Genomic DNA, 13711 nt, shown 5'->3' on the forward strand with positions numbered 1-13711 from the left:
TTCTGAAAGTCTGTGCACAATTGGTATTATTTCTTCCTTAAATGTTCATAAAAATCACTGGCAAGCAACTGCACCTGCAGTTTTCTTTGTGGGTAGGTTTTTTCCTACAAATTTAAATTCTTTAGTAAATATTGGGCTATTTGTTGTGATTTATTTCTTGAGGGTGCTTTGGTGATCTGTGTCTTAGAGAGAACATGTCAATTTTATCTTAGTCACCACACTAATTGACATTCAGTTGTTTGTAACATCCCCTTACTCTCCTTCCACGTTTGTAGAATATGGAGTGATACTATCTCTCTCATTCTCAATATTGGTAATTTGTATTCCCTATTACTATTTTTTCTTCTGGTTTCATTTTCTCTGTTGTTTCATTTTCATCATTTTCACTCTAAACTTTATCTCTTTGTTCCTGCTTTAGTTTAATTTGCTGTTCTTTTTCTCATTTCTTAAGGAGGAAGCTGTGGTCACTGATTTGTGACTTTTTTTTTTTTTATATAAGCATCAGTATAGCTATAAATTTCCCTCTAAGTACTGCTTAGCAGCATACCACAAATTTGATAGGTTTTCATATTCTATTTTCCCTTATTTCTTTAATAGGTTTTGTGAGGTTACTATTTACTTACCAATACTTAAGGATTTTACAGATCTTTTGTTTACTGAATTCTAATTTAATTCCATTTCACTCAGACAGCATACCTATGATCCAAATTCTTTTAAATGTATTTAGACTCCTTTCATGGCCCAGAGATATGATCTATCTTGCTAAATATTCTCTGTGTGGTTAAAAAAGAAATGTGTATTCAGCAGTTGTTTGATGTAATTAAAGGTCTATAAATATTGATTAGCTGAAGCTGATGTTGATAATGTTGTTCAAGTCTTCTATACCCTTGCTCATTCCTAACTACTTATTTCATCAATTATTGAGGCAGGAGTATTAAAATCTCCAACTAAAATGGGATTTGTCTATTTCTCTTTACAGTTTGATTAGTTTTGTTTCATCTATCTTGATACTTTATTATTGGGTGTATAAATGTTTAAGGTTGTTACTGATTAACTGATTTCTTTATAATTAGGATACGGCATTCTTTATAACTAATAATACCATTATCACTGAAACCTACCATAATATTAATATACCACTCTTTCTCTCAACTAGAGTTAGCACTGTATATCTCTTTCCATTTAGTTTTATCCTACTTGTGCCTTCATTTTCAATGTGTTTCCTGTAGACAATTTACAGTTCGGTTTTGCTTTTTAATCCAATCTGACAATCTGCCTTCTAACTGGGATGTTTGGAGCATTATTTATTATTACTGAATGCTTAGGTTTATCATCTTGCTATTTGCTTTTTATTTGTCCACTGTTCTTTGTCCCCTTTTCATCTTTTTTTTTAAATCTTCTTTTCGGCTGAGTACTTTGGGGATTCCACCTCATCTCCTTTGGTGGCTTATTACCTATAACTTTGTGTGTCTACACACACTATGTCTATTGTCTCACTTTCCAGGCACGCTGAAATCTACTCTAACTTGGGTTTCTAGCTTCTGGCCCAGTATCTCCTACCACTGTCACAGACAAGACACGCGCACACACAGGCACTTGCCAGGACCTCCAATGAGCTTGCACTTTTATCAGACCTTATCTTATTTAACCTCTCAGTAACATTTTAACCATTAATCTAAACTACTTTTTTCTCAGTTTTCATTGAATCACACTCTCCAAATAATCTCAGATTTCTGGCCATGATTCTCAACTGTTTGCAACTTTACATCTATTCATCCTATAACTTCACAGGTTCCTAGTGCTCGGTCCTAGTCCCTTTTGTCTTCCTTAGCATCTTTAAAACACAGTCCTTAAGAATTAGGAAGTAGTTCAAAGGCATTTTCAGAGAAAAAAGGAAAAGGGAGAAATTTGTTCACAGGCAGTTTGCAAAGTTGAAATTTAAGATTAATAATGATTTTCACAAAAATCCTTTATTTTCTTACCATAACGTCTATGTTCGGTCTGTGTTAATCAGTTCATATAAGCTGGTTTTCAGCAAATATAATGGTGTAAAAACAAATAAACTTCCACACAATTTTCAAACAGAGCCCAAATCAATCTGCTTTGTTGATAAGGATACAGAGGAAGCCCAGGCTAAAAAGGAATCACCCAACAGCTAAAACGGGTAAAAGTCTTGATGTTGCGGAGAACCTGTCAATCCAAATTTAATGCCCAATTTAATTGCTGTGACCAAAAAAAAAAAAAAAGCTACTGACAAAATTTCTTTATTAAAGTACTCTGTTGGAAGTCACATCTTATCAACGGCACATGATACAGCAGAGCGATTGTTATCACTTGAGTGTTTCAACATGTATTTAGTTTTAAAATTGAACAGACTACTAGAGAGAAAATACAAATCCATTCTTGTAGTATATGTAGTATGTAACAGGGTAGGCAAACTCGACAGCCTTCTGTTCTGTTTACTGGTAGGAACTCATGGTACAAGGGAAGCTGGCTTTCATTCAGGCAATGATACTTTTGTGGGCTGTGACGTGGGCTGGAAAAGGTGCAATCCATTCACAACTAAAAGCTCAAGCTATACAAACAGCAAGGAAATGTGCTGCTGGGCTCCTAAATGATTCTTAAACATCTGGGACAGTCAGAAGGCAGTGATGCGCCTCCCAATTGTAATTGGGTGTGGAAAGAAACAGTGAAAACCAAATACTAGCAAATCCTGACACCTCAGAGCACGTGCTCTCAGATGCTGAAGGAAGAAATGGCAATGTCTCTAAGATTCCCCTTCCCACCTGATTTACTGGCTGCCAAGGACAAAAGTGCTGACAAGAGTTGCTGAAAAGTGGGATGAGATTAAAAACATTTCTTTGTGATACGGATAAAACCTATGGTCATGCTTGATTTCCAGAGGCCTATGGAAGTGGATGCTGAAACATAGTCAGCATCATAAATAACAACAACCTACTATTACAAGGCCAAAATATCCCTAAACCTTTTTTCACCCCAAATTTTAACGCTGAGAATATAATACCAGATTTCACAAAGTCACCAAACTATGCTGGAAATGGCTCAATTGCTAGGCTCTGATTTCTTCCAAGAATCCCGACTCATCGGAGAGTAAGACTGACCTTAGTATTGTGAATATATAAAAAACACAACCAGTGTTACAAGAGAACAGGGACAGATACTTTCCAGAGCAGTCCAAGAATCCACTTGCTCCCGTCTTCCAAACATCCTGGCTGGTTGAATCCTAGTTATCTGATATTGTAAGTGTGTCAATTCGGCAACTGGGTTGACCCACCCTGCTCTCCTCAACCCTGGACAACACTATAGCTCCCTAAGAGCCTCCCCACGGTCCTTCAGATGTCCATCTGTGTAAGTTCCAGTCGCTGCCAGAACAAACAACCAACTCAGTGGCTTAAAAGAACACACTTTCTCATCTCACAGGTCTGCTGCAGTCTGATGTGGGACTCATAGGCTAAAATGAAGGTGGGCTCGCTTCCCGTCTGGAGGCTGTCGCGGGGCTCAATTTCCTTGGCTTTTCCAGCTTCTAAAAGCCACTTGCACTGCTTGCTTTATGGCTCCCTTAGTCCATCTCCAGTCAGCGACGATGCACATCTGTGATTCTTCCTCCAGCCTCACGTTCCCTCTGACTCACTCCTATCTCCGTCTTCTGCTTTTAAGCACCCCAGTGATGACGACACTGGGTACACCTGGACAATTCAAGATACACTTCCCATTATTAGTCAGCTGACCGGTAATCTTAACTCCCCTTTGCTCTGTGACCTGACAAGAACCACACTTTCTGGTGACCAGGATGTGGAAATCTTTGGCAGCCCATCACTCTGCCTCGCACACTCTCTAACACAGAGCTCATTTTCCCCACAGCAGCCAGAATGATCTTTGTAAAACCCCGCCTCCAAGGGTAAAGATCACATCTTAAACAGGTGCCACAAATCCACACGTGGCCTGTTCCTGACTACCTACAGGCCCTGACTCCTGGTTCCCGGCATTCCAGCCACAGACCATTTCTCTCTCAAGCTCCTTCCTGCCTCGGGGCATTTCTGCTGTCTGAACAGCCCTCCTCCCCTCCCATGCTGGCTGTACCTGGCTAACCCTTGCTCAGTCCCTCAGATCTCTGCAGAAGGAGCTCTCACTGGGTGGCGTGACTGACTCTCCGAGTCCAGCACTAGCTCCTCCTGTTACACATTCCACTGTGCTTTTTCTTTCAGAGCTTCTACTATGGTTGGAGTTGAATGCTACGGTGCAGTTATCGATGTAATGTCTGCCTCACTGCACAGACCGCAAACCCACAAGGACTGAGCCTGTTGGGTTGCTCACCACCGTGAACTCTGGGCCTGAGAACTGACTGGCTTATAGTAAGTGCTAAATAAATGAGTGACTGCCCTCAGACCTTATTTCCAAAGCAAGTCTAACTCTGGAGGGGGAAGCTGCACGTGCCAAGGGCCTCAGCACCCTGCGTGAGCACCAGGCCAGGTGGGGCTCCCTCGGTGAACCGCCCCACACCACCCCTTCAGGCCTCAACCACGAACACCACCCCAGCTTTGCCCCCGACTGTGTTCTGCCCTGACACCAAACCATCAGACTCACCCCAAGCCCTGTGCGGTGCCCACCATGCCAGTCCCAGGAAGGCTGCATTGTCTCTCTCCTCCTGCTTGTGGGTGGCATCACCAGAGAAGTCCTGAATCCCCAGAGCTGTCATCACAAACATTTTCTGCAGCTCAGGAGCCCTTCCTTTACCTCCGATTCCCTGCAACTCTCTCCCCAGAGGGTCTTTCCTACTCACTCTAAATCCTACATCCTAAGTTGGAATGGGAAGAGCATTTATTCTGGGGCCAGAAAGTTCTGTGTTGAAAACTGGGCTGCCCTTATTCAGAAAGTGCATCCAAGGTTGAGCCTTTGTCTCATCATTAAGCAAGAGGACAGTAATTTACAAGTCCCCACCTCACAGAGGTATCGGAGGACCCATAAACTATTCAGTGTTGCCCCCAGCCACCAAACACCACACACATCACATGCCTCTCTAAGCTCAGCTAAACCCACTGCCCGAACAATTATAAAGAATGCCAGGACAATGCCAAAGTTCTCGGTGACCTCCCAGCAAGTCAGGTGCTGGGACAGAGACAGGGCTGGGGGAGCTGAAGTTTGAGTAAGAATGACAAAAAGTGTAAGATTATTCTCTCAAGACGCTTGACAGAGAAAGGAGAGAAGGCTGGAAGCAGCTGTCAGTTATCAAATCCTGAGTGGATGCTCATCTTGAGAACATGTCTGCATAGACATACACTGTCTAAAACTTTCCCTGAGAGGAACCCACCCTACCTCCATCCCCCCTCCAGCCCGAGGGTACATCTATAAAAGACTGCCTACTCCACACACGCAGAGCCACAGATGTCAGCTGCCACCCGCTACAGCCCTCCACACTCATTCTCTCGCGATGTCCTCACAGAGACTTGGCCCACCAGCCATGCTCTTCTTCCATGTCACTCCTCCACTGAAGCTGTATGGCTCATTCTCTCTTGCTTTTGCGGGATTCAGCTACTTTGCTTCCTTTGTCCTTCCCATGAGACCACATCTTGTGACTCAGACACCTAGCTCAAACTGTAAGTTACTTCACTAAACCTACCCAGTCCCCCAGACACCCTCTGGCAACACTGGCCCCATTCAAACTATACCTCCAGCCCTTGAGGACAGGCTCTGACGTGGTCAGGTTTGCACTGGTCCCTTCCTAGTCTGGAGTAAACAGGCATTCATCTCGTGCTTGTTGATGGAGTGAAATCATGACTCGACAGCTCAGGGAGCTGGGTTTAGACATACTACCTGTGAACTCTTGGACAGACAACCGGTAGCTCTGTCCATCAGCCAGTTCAGAGAGGGGGTCAGGTCTAACGGCGTACATTGGGCAGGAGTGGCCATCAGAGTGATACCTGAAGCCTGGGAGCTCAGAAAGACACGCCGAGACAAGAACAAGGGGAAGGTGGCACATTTCGGGGCAGAAGAAGGCAGTGCAGCTAAGCCAAGATCAGGATTCAAGGACAAATCACAGGAAGGAAAAGAAATCCAAAGAAGTACAGTCCCAGAAAATTCAAAAAAAAAGAGAGGAAGTTGTGAGAAATACTTCCAGTGGCATTAGTGTTGCAGAAAGACAGAAGAGTCAGGTGTGCCGGTGGCCGCTGTGCACGGTGACTCAAAGTTCTCGGTGACCTCCCAGCAAGTCACGTGCTGGGGCAGAGGCAGGGCTGGGGGAGCCGAGGTTTGAGTAAGAATGTCAAAAAGCTTAAGACTATTCTCTCAAGACGCTGGACAGAGAAAGGAGAGAAGTCTGGAAGCAGCTCAGCTGTGACGATAAAACAACAGAGGAAAAGGAGGCTTGGCAGGTGGAGCGCTGCACTGACTTACAAACGTTATCACGGCTCCCGCCAAGCGGCAGGACGGAGGCAGCGAGGACACGGGTGCTAACAGTTCTGTGGCTTCCCCACCTGCCTGATCTTGGGAAAGTCATTTCCTCCTCCCTCTGCTATGTCACTAGACTGTTCTCACCATCTGAGCTAACAAGGGAAAAGGAATTTTGCAAGAGTATATCACTCTTTATGAAGGCCTATTACTGCAAGATGATTTGTTATCTTAAGAGACGTTTGTCACTTTTCACTTTCTGTCATCAGAGAAAAGCTGGAACTCCCTCCCATGTAACGTTGACACTTTATTTTCAGCAAAGAGGGGTAAGACAATGGCAGAGAGAGCAAAAGGCAGGGCAAGCTCAGGGTATGCAGAGTCAAGGCAGGGATGGCGCCCCTTCCAAGTCCTTTCTACAGATCCTGTCATTTTCCTAAACTGGGGCACACTGGCCAAGGGCTGCCTCCCCCAGTGGGTGGAGAACTGCCAGGAACCCCCACTGGAACTGACAGCCTGCCGCCTGTCAACCGGATCTGCCTCGGTCGGTGCCTGGCCGGTAAAAGACTTGAACAGAATCACCACCAACCTCATGACTGTCTTGAAAAAGGAAAATAAAACTGTGTGCTGAGATAAAGTTTATTTATAGCTCCTTGGTTTTCTTGTATGGGGTTTCCCCCCACCCAAGGAAATGCTGCAAGTTCGTGGTGATTTTCCACACTCCAAACATGTCTGGGGTACTTTTCAGGTGGAAGGGGGTGGCTGCTTCTAGTATTACCACAGCCAGAGTCAGTGCAGTATCTCCCCAAAACACTTGTGAGGAGAATACAGTATCACACAAGAGGTGTATCTGCCAGAGATTTGCAGATTACAGGTGGCGTATCAGCGTCATGGATACTACCAAAACAATACAGGGAGAAACTAGCAGACATCTTCAATTAAAGCAGTTCACTATGCCTTCCTCCACAAAGTAGAATTTATTATACTGTTTAATGGAAAGAAATGGTAAACAGTAATTTACACTGGCGGGCAATACAAGAGTCATCTGTATTTATCTTTAGGATGCATTTTTTTTTCATCTTCCAAATTTGGTTTAGAGAAATATTAAAATTAATTTTTATTCCAGGAGCACAGCTGGACAGACTATCCAGATGCTTCTTCTATTATAAGAAACAAACACATTACCAGAGGAAACCCAAATGCAGGATGATGACTGTATTTATACAAAACAGACCTGGATTTGATCCCTGGCTTGGGAAGATCCCCTGGAGAAGGGAAAAGCTACCCACTCCAGTATTCTGGCCTGGAGAATTCCATGGACTATAGTCCATGGGGTCGCAAAGAGCTGGACATGACTGAGCGACTTTCACTTCACAAACTATCCTTATTGACAGCATTCACATGCTCAGAGGAATAAAAACAGTATCAGTAAGAAAACACAGGAGAATTAACACATATTAGAGTGGCATGACAAGGGTCAGAAGAATGTGGGTTTGTAGGTGGAAAGTTCATCACGATTAACAAAAGTCAGGCTGCTCTACTGAAATCAAGCAAAATCACTAGAGTGATTTCAGAGAAAACCAAGTATTCCTTCCAAAGAAGTGAGATAATGCCATAACAAACTAAATAGAGGAGATATCCACTAGTGCCTCTATAATCCTCACAAACACACCAGTGACCTAACAGTGAATCCTGATATGTATGTGATGGAGGAGAAAAAAAATAGAGCAAAGGAGTCTTCCCAGTGTCGATACAATGGCCTTTGTGAAGTCAACGGGCATTTACTGAGCACCTACTATATGCCAGGCTCTCTTCCCTAGTCTGTGGACGCCACAGGACACAAAACAGAGAAAAATCTCTGCCCCTGTGGAGCTTACAACATGCTGAAGGATTTAAGACATGTGACTTTGAGCAAGACATGTACTTAGATGAGTAAAGATGTGTTATGGAGAAACCAGGAAGAGGACAGCCAATAAAAAATGAATATACACACAAACACACATATAATAATATATGAAACTGACTGATGACAGCGAAAGTGAATATATAAGCAGAATACATTCTCACAATCTGCAATTATTTTTGCTAAAATCAAAACCCGGCAATTACTTTCCTCTGATGTGGCCTTATATTAGAGAATTCTATGTTTGAGCCAAAAAAAAAAAAAAAAGGTCTTAAATGATGACCATCATTACACGAAGGTCTGGGATGGAACCACAACATGCAGCAAAAAAATCCAGAGCAACAGACTAGTTTCCACTGGGGAAAAACAAGATGGGAATTTACTGATAACTCCCTTATTTACCTGAAAATATATTCCAGGGATGGGGAAGATGAAGTACTGATGACAGAAAAGGAGTTACTTCAAATATGGAAACGGGGTTATTAAAGGAGATTCAGCAATTTCTCTCAGCAGACGGGGTAGCTGCACATATTTTGGCCAAATATATGCATGATTCTGATACATGATTCTGCCATTTTCCAGTTAACTCAAAGGTGTAAACAGCGTCTATTTGTGTTGCCAGGCGACTTCGCCTCTAACAAGAGACTAATAGGAATACTCCTAGGAAACGGACTCCTCTCTTTGAAGGTACAAAAGCAAAATAAACAAAAATATATGCAGACACAATGCAAATACTGGAGGGAGAACGACTTGCAGCGGAAACGCTCCAGGTCATCACTTCTGTCCACCCGGGGGAGGAAAAAAAAATCTAAGAACACACGCTCGCCCCTCCACTCCTCCCACCCCAGTTTTCGCAGGCTGTCCATCAGAAAAGGAAAAGGAGCCCAGGCAGTTCCCCTTAGGCCCATTCAGGGGCGAGCCCGGGGGAAATCCCCTTCGCTTTGGATAGGGGTGAGGTGGGGGCTAGCAAGTACACCTGAGCCTAACGAAGACTCAGAAGTTCGAGGCCCAGGAAACGCCAGCCAGACAGCAAAACACAGTTTAAAACGACGGTGTGGAGAGACGGGGGGCAGAGAAACCACAGCGAGTCCAAATCAGTGGGACAGGACAGCCAGCCTGCCCGGCGCTGGGGACCCACCGAGCCTTCTCCACTGTTCGCAAGGCGCTGCTGGAGCCGCCGAAGTCGCGGCCTCAGTGTTCCCGGAACTCAACAGCCGGCCGGCAGGGCCAGGAGGGGTGCGGGGAGGGGGGTGGGGCGCAGTTCCCGGGAACTCCGCCCGCCCTCTCCCGTCAACCCCGCCCATCGGTCCGCCCCATCCCACCCGGCTACTCACCGGATTCGCTTCCCACATAGCGGTGGCGAAATCGAGCGGAGAGAGCCTAGGGGAAGGGGCCGGCCGCAGGGTCGGGGCACTGGGTTTTTCCCGAGGGTCCCCGGGAGCCAAGGGACGGAGAGGCAACCCTCTCGTAGGCCTCCTTCTCCCCTGTCACAAGCCGGCGTCTTCGGACCCCAAACCTTCCGACTTCCGGCTGCAGCCGGCCAACCAACGCCGGCCCCGCCCCGCCCCGGCCCCGGAAGCCCGCCCCGCCCCTGACGCTCCCTTCCGGCCTCAGCGCTGGGTGGGCGGGGCCCGCGAGGGTCTGAGTGGTCCTGGGGCTCATAAAGGGTTCTCCGTCGAAGCACCGAGGAGACAATGGCAACCCATTTCAGTACCATTGCCTGGCAAATTCAATGGATGGAGGAGCCTAGTATGCTGCAGTCCATGGGGTCGCTAAGAGTCGGACACGACTGAGCGACTTCCCTTTCACTTTCCACTTTCATGCGTTGGAGAAGGCAATGGCAACCCACGCCAGTGTTCTTGCCTGGAGAATCCCAGGGACGGGGGAGCCTGGTGGGCTGCCGTCTATGGGGTCTCACAGAGTCGGACACGACTGAAGCGACTTAGCAGCAGCAGCAGTCCAAGCACCCTCCAGGACTGCGGTTACCGTGTAATGTGCTCTCTGAGAGAACCTCAAGCCTCGCTGGCAGTTCTTCCTCTATTTATTGATCACCGCGCAGTGACCAAGAAGTAGACAGGCCTGGGAATTAATAGCCCACAGGACATGCTTTCACGCTCAGACTCGGTTTCTTCACGCTCAGAACTGAGGTGATATAGTATCGAAGGGTGTAGTGAGGTCGTTAAAGGCACCTAGCGCGGTATTTGGCAAACAGTAAGTGTTCAATTAGTGACGGTTATTTGCCAGACACTGTGCTAGGCTCCAGAATGAATGACTGCCCTGTATTCAGCCCTCGTGGAGCTTGGGGTCCAGAGAAACAATAAGGTGTAATTTAGATAAGTAAGAAGGTGCGGGATGGCTTGTAGGTAGTATTGCAAGTACAGGATTCTTTGAAAGGATGCTTACCTAGGACAGGGTGTCTGCCTACCCCCTATGGCAAGCCCACCTACCCCACACCCGCCAAGAAATTTGAGCTAAGACTTCAAGTATGCCCTTCTATTGAAGTTACTAGGTAAAACAAGCTGCAAGAGGGGAAGAATTTTCTAGGCAAAGAAGTACTATCTGCCCATAGGAAACAAAAAGGAAACAATTTCAGATCCTTCTGAAGGACTTCCTTGGCAGTCAAGTGGTTAAGGCTTCACCTTCCAATGCTTGGGGTGCTGGTTCCAGCCCTTGTCAGGGAGCTAAGATCCTATAAGCCACTCCTCCAAAAAACCAAAATGTAAACAGCAGAAGCACTATTGTAACAATTCAGCAAAAACTTCAAAAATGGTCCACATTAAAAAAAAAAAAACTTCTGAGCTTTTGTATACCTCCACCGATTGCAATTTTTTGTCAAAGGACACCTACAGATTTAGAGTCTGACTTTTTTCACTTACTATGACAGATATCCTTCAATCCAATACATATAATAAATCTATTATAAAGTGGTGGGGAAACAATGGATTATTTAGTAAGTAATACTGGGGCAATTGGTTAGCCATTTGACAAAAAAATAAAGTGGGAAAAAAAAAGTTTAAGTAAAGGTCCCTGCCCCATAGTTTGGCAATATGAAATTTCCATAATCTTTTATTGAACAATTCCATTTCTAGGAGCTGATTTCAAGGAGGTAAATGAATAAATGTACAGAAATGGTCTATACAAGAATGTTTATTGCTATATTTTTTGTAATAGTAAAAACTTGAAAACGACTTAAATATTAATCACAATGGATATTTCAAATGTAAATGTATGTAACGTACATACAAGCTATGGAGTGCTGTGTGTGTTTATCTTGTATACTACCCCACTGAAAATGTCTTATAGTTTTAATAACTTATCAACTGATGTCTCTGAAATTTCTATTTTAACAATCATATCACCTACAAATAATGCAGTTTTCACTCTTGCTCTTGCATTGTCCAAAATATCAATACAGGACAAGAAAATGGGCATTCAGTCTTTAACTCAGGATGACAAGCATTTGCCCCTAGTTGGTGCTAGAACACTATCATCTTTAAGGACTTCCCCGATGGCTTAGGGGTAAAGAATCTCCCTGCTAATGCAGAAGACACAAAAGATGTGGGTTTGATCCCTGGGTGCGAAAGATCCCCTGGAGGAGAAAATGGCAACCCATTCCAATAGTCTTGCCTGAAAAATCCCATGGACAGAGAGGAGGACCGGCTATAGTCCAGAGAGTCATAAAGAGTTGGACACGACTGAGCACACACACATCATCCTTCTTATTTACTTATTTACTATAAGCGTTTAATTGGGAAAGATATTAAATTTATCAACTGTCTTATCACTGTGCTCCTTTTTTATTCTGACTCATGAATATAATGAACTACACTAGTGAGAAATGGAATATGTCCTGCCGTATCAGTTAACAAAGGATGTCACAGTCACCAACAATTGCAGTCACCCTGGAGGCGAGCTGATGAGCCCTGAGGGAACTCAGGATGTGAAAATAGAGGAGACTGGCCCGGGAAAGCTGAGATGCAGATCAAAGGAATGATTTCAGTGCATCCAGACTCTTGCATCTTCTCATACAAAGAAAAGTGCTAAATTCCTTAACTTGACATATCTGGTTTCTTTCATTAACAGTAATCTTTTAGTGTTCCCAGAACCAGTTGGAACCCAGTTCCCAGGTTCCAACTACCTGCCCTTTGTTGCAAAGCTCCTATATATTCTGACTCCTCCTCTTGCCTTCTCGGGGCAGTTTCTCAGAGCCATCCAAAAGGATGTAGTCCTTATTTTTCCCCAAACAAAACTTAACTCACAATTCCCACAGTTTTCAAATTTTCTTCAACACAAGTATGAATGTGCTTAGTCACTCACTCCCGTCTGACTCTTTGCGACCCCATGGGCTGTAGCCCCCAGGCTCCTCCGTCCTGGGACTTTTCCCAGCAAGAATACTGGAGAGGTTGCCATTTTCTTCTCCAGCGGCTCTTCCCAACCCAGGGATCAAATCTGGATCTCCTGCATTGCAGGCACAGATTCTTTGCTCTCTGAGTCACCAGGGAAGTCGTAACACAAGAATCAACAGATTTTCTAATGTTCAACCCATCCTTACCTTCTTGAAATAAACTTTGCTTAGTCATATATTCATTATTCTTTGAATAAACTGCTGGGTTCAATTTTTTCATCTTCTGTTTAGGAATAAAATTCATAATTATGAAATTGTTACTGGTGGTTTACGGTGATTGTCTTTAACAAGTTTTGCAAAGTGAGCAGTAGTAAATAATTTAGCAACTAGCGCTTCCTTGAAGATAGAGTGGATTTTCACAATGAAAGTTTACCTGGAAAGGTTAGGGCCTTTTGTGGGGTTTGAGCTGTACTTCATTTCTATGGAAACTTGGGGTTGCCTGTCCTAGCGACCAGAGAGTCAGATGCATAGATCTCAGGTTTAGTTCAGTTTAGTCACTCGGTTATGTCCGACTCTTTGTGACCCCATGGACTGCAGCACACCAGGCCTCTCTGTCCATCACCAACTCCTGGAGCTCACTCAAACTCATGTCCATCGAGTCAGTGATGCCGTCCAACCTCAGATGGATATGTTCTTAAAATATACTGCTGTGTCCCAAATGTGAAGAGAACACATTTCATAAACTGGAAAGAACAGTTCAAAGTTCCTCAATCATCTTTTTTATTATTATTCTGGATTTGTAACCACCATTAGAGAGCAAGAGTGGAAAGTGACCCGAGATCATTAAGTCATAGGGTCTCAAACTGTGAGCTAAGAAGCTTTAGCACGCAAAGTATTTTAACAGTTTTGATAAGTGGCCACCGTTTTGAAAGTTGGGAAATTTCACATGAAATAATAGGCCTCTCGAGCTCCCCTTACACAACATCTTCCTGTGCCAAAAACTGGCAATGCCCACCACTTTGGACTAGGAACAGACTCCCGGTTTTACCTGAGTCACCAGA

The 13711-nt window shown here is 44.5% G+C and overlaps 1 protein-coding gene across 3 annotated transcripts in view; it reads right to left on the reverse strand.

The window, feature by feature from the left end:
* PARP11 (poly(ADP-ribose) polymerase family member 11) overlaps positions 1–9851 on the reverse strand; it is a 33115-nt gene extending 23264 nt beyond the window's left edge. For all 3 annotated transcript variants that reach the window (XM_043439969.1, XM_043439970.1, XM_043439968.1), the window contains exon 1: positions 9640–9851. Coding sequence is in view for 1 of the 3 variants with exons in the window: in XM_043439970.1 (XP_043295905.1) it covers positions 9640–9657 (18 nt within the window). In the remaining 2 variants the exon portion in view is untranslated. The remainder of the gene's footprint in view (positions 1–9639) is intronic.
* Between the last annotated feature and the right edge of the window lie 3860 nt (positions 9852–13711).

The sequence above is a fragment of the Cervus canadensis genome, chromosome 21, assembly GCF_019320065.1.
Source record: "Cervus canadensis isolate Bull #8, Minnesota chromosome 21, ASM1932006v1, whole genome shotgun sequence".
Classification (NCBI taxonomy): Eukaryota; Metazoa; Chordata; class Mammalia; order Artiodactyla; family Cervidae; genus Cervus; species Cervus canadensis.